Source organism: Alosa pseudoharengus, unplaced genomic scaffold (assembly GCF_046254945.1).
Source record: "Alosa pseudoharengus isolate Yale_2024_CS ecotype anadromous, Long Island Sound unplaced genomic scaffold, YU_APseudo_1.1 YU_APseudo_1.1_scf_21, whole genome shotgun sequence".
Taxonomy (NCBI): domain Eukaryota; kingdom Metazoa; phylum Chordata; class Actinopteri; order Clupeiformes; family Clupeidae; genus Alosa; species Alosa pseudoharengus.
Genome location: NW_027468674.1, coordinates 14,927,128 through 14,930,462, shown reverse-complemented (window position 1 = coordinate 14,930,462; position 3,335 = coordinate 14,927,128). Strand labels below are relative to the sequence as shown.

Genomic DNA, 3,335 nt, shown 5'->3' with positions numbered 1-3,335 from the left:
ATAAAGGGGTTTGTCTATGTTTTGGCAATAATAAACAGCTATGCGTTTGATCTGTATTTCATGCAAAAATCCCTACACTCTGCATCCAAAGAATTCCAACAGGCCCGCGTCAGCGTAACCGAAGCACGGTAATTTGGATAAATGGCGCAGATGAAAGTGGAATTTTGCTTTTACGTGCCTTCTAGACTGCGTCTAGAGCCATGTAATTACAGTCTGAAAATTGTCTTCTCTTTATTGTTCAAACGAAGGGGGAAATAAAATTCACAAACATTGCATTTTCCCCATGAAGGGAAAAAAATGGTCCCATTGAAGTTCCAACAGTCAAGAGAAGTAAGGAATACCATGGATATGTGTATAAATCTATCTATCTATCTATCTATCTATCTGCCTGTCTGTCTGTCTATTTACCTGTCTGTCTTTCTATGATCTGTCTGTCTGATGAAAATATAAACGACTTTCCAACAGTGAGAATACCTTTCTCTGTCTTTCATATGGGTTGACTCCCAGTGATCTATCCCAAGCCAGCCCGGCCTTTTCCTTGCATTCCACCATCATGAGAGTGATGATGACAATGTGAAAACATTTGACCTCGGTAGCATCCCTGGAGAGAGGTAGCGACCATGCTAGCACCCCGCCTCCCACACACACACACACACACACACTCCCTCTATCCTCCGTTGTCCTGACAGAAAAAGACTGTGTGATTTGTTAAATGCGGGGCTCGGCCCCCTATATGCTTTGTGTCGCCCAACACGGGGGACATCTGGCCCAAGCAAGACGGCACTGTGATTGGGGTCGGCATTCCCTTTCTGAAGCGGTGGGCTGTGCCGTATTGAAGCACTGTTCCGGTATTCTCATGCTAATATTTCAAAGTGAGCAACAGATGTGGAACACTCGGTTTCTGTTCTTGCTCGGTTGTAAAGAAATAATGCGAACTCTATGTACCATTTCACCCCACTCTCGTACCCGTCCTTATTATACGTATCAAAAAAGAAAACAGACATGGACAAGAGAAAAATAGAATACATCTTCCTTGGTGGCCTGGTCGAGCAGGGTGTTCTCATTGTAAAGGCAAATGAGCAACTCGTGTGACTGAAACAAACTACTGAAATCTCTGGCTTTGAATGACAGCTTGCCCTCATTTGTTTGTGTATTATATTACACGTAATAATGCGAGGAGCCACAACAAATAAACAAAAAAGCTTAAAAACTTGCAACTCAGTATTATCAAAAGCATACACTTCTGTAAAACAGTTTGAGTCCTTGTGTAAAGTACTTCCATTTGTATTTGTTTGCTTTGAATTGATTGCATGGGTTGGATTTCACTAGTAATAGTGCAGAAACCAGCCGTTTTCTGCTCTTTTATTTTGCTACGTTTATGTATTTACGACTGCACTTAAACCTGGGCATAGGCTACTATGTGGGCACTGAGGAATTATACTTTCAAAACTCCATCCATCCGCACGGGAGAACTTTCCTGCATGTGGAATTCTGTCACCCCAACCGCAAAGCCGAGCTGAATACACTGGATCTGCTGCCCCTTGTAACCCATCGGCTGGTGTTCGTGGAATTTTGGACAATTTGTTTAAGTATCTTTTTTTTCTAAGGCGCACGCCCAATCTACACACTCACACCCATATTTTAACAGAGCCGTAAAGCCAGAGACTTCGGCCACCGGCGCTGAGTAATTTTGTTTAATCTGTAAAAATGGGAGTCAGGGTTCTCTGGAACCCGCAAAGTTGTCTGCGTGTCCAAGTTCTGGAAGAGAGTTTGATATTCCATTATCTCATGGAGGCGCACGATATATTACCACAGAGACACGAGCAAGGCACTGTCACTCCACACAACCGCCACTGACGTTGACACGGCGATTTGCATTCTCTGCAACCGTGACAGTTCGTCAACAGGCGACGCAGCCCAGCGACCGAGCTCCCGCCCACACCACATTTCCATTGGCTACTGCCGTGCATTTCTCAAACTTTGGCGAAGGCCATGCGAAATCTAATTGGCCCCAGAACTGTCTATTCTATCGCCACAGCATCACGGAGAAGTTTGATACAGTATGCCACATGTGTGGTAAGACAGTGTAGGTAAAGTTTACAGGTCTGTGATTTGGCATTTGGTAATGACAAAGATTATTCCTTCTGTGCTCATATTATTCAACGTCGTGCCATTTTCTGGTTAGTGATGGAGATGCCACCAACTTGGCTGTAGTGTTAGTGATCAATTTCTTTGCTCATGGATGGACGCCTCGTATGCTAACGTATGGCTCGGGTTTCATGCGTCTCTCCTTCGGGCAAAACTATAATTTAATTTGTCTGTGCTTGTCTGCGTGAATAACCGCCTACTCTCCGGTGATAAAACGACAATTATTGTTCCTATATAAGGATCACTGTGAGCAGTGGACGCTGGTGAAGGTTATTTTTGAGACATCCGCGTGCGAAGTCTAATCCACGGTGGATGTGCCCACCGCGCGCTATGTTGTGTTATATTTCTTGATGGCATTACCCCAGTATGGCTGTGTAGCATGGCCGTGGCTCCGGTACCAACGACTCGTGGACCGCGATGGCGTTTAGTCCCGTCCTTGCGGACCCCTTGTCCAGGAGCATCTTTAAGAAATTCGCAGTCATGCTGTGTTCGCTCCTCACCTCCCTGTACTTTCTGCACAGCCTTACCGACCGCTGCAGCACCATGCCCTCTCCGGTTCGGTCTTCGGACCAAGTTGCGGGGCTCCTTGCTTCGGATCTGCACGACCTGCGCGCGGTGAGAAGGAAGCGACTGCTTCAGAAATGGATAAGCAAGCCCGGCGCGGTTTACTACGAGGCGGACAGACAAGCCTCAAGGTACGAAGGCGCCGTGTTTGCTGGCAGCGAGAGTGGCCGCGAGGATCACGAAGGAGACGGCGCGCTGCGGGTCGAGCTGTCCCTGCCCGGGTCCGTGTCGAACTTGGATATATTGGCACGGGAGTCACGTGTGGACACGCGGACGGGCAGCCCAGGTAAGCTCAGCCCGCTGGGCGAGGGTACGAAGAAGCTGCCTCAAGCCATTATCATCGGAGTGAAGAAAGGAGGCACGCGCGCATTGCTCGAGTTCCTCCGCGTGCATCCCGACATCAGGGCCGTGGGAGCTGAGCCACACTTCTTCGACCGAAATTATGACAACGGGCTGGAGTGGTACAGGTGAGAAAAAAAAAAAAAATCATTATTATTGTTATTGTAATTATTATTATTATTATCATTATTATTATTATTATTATTATAACCCACTAAAATGTGCTGGGTGTACGGCTACGGGCCATTAACTATACGACGAGCCTTTTCTCAATAAACTCAAAC

The 3,335-nt window shown here is 46.7% G+C and overlaps 1 protein-coding gene across 1 annotated transcript in view; it reads left to right on the top strand.

Moving 5' to 3' along the window:
- The first annotated feature begins 2,304 nt into the window (after positions 1 to 2,304).
- LOC143137698 (heparan sulfate glucosamine 3-O-sulfotransferase 3A1-like) overlaps positions 2,305 to 3,335 on the top strand; it is a 57,165-nt gene continuing 56,134 nt past the window's right edge. The window contains exon 1 of the mRNA XM_076297994.1: positions 2,305 to 3,179. Coding sequence (XP_076154109.1) covers positions 2,566 to 3,179 — 614 coding nt within the window. The 5' untranslated portion in view covers positions 2,305 to 2,565. The remainder of the gene's footprint in view (positions 3,180 to 3,335) is intronic.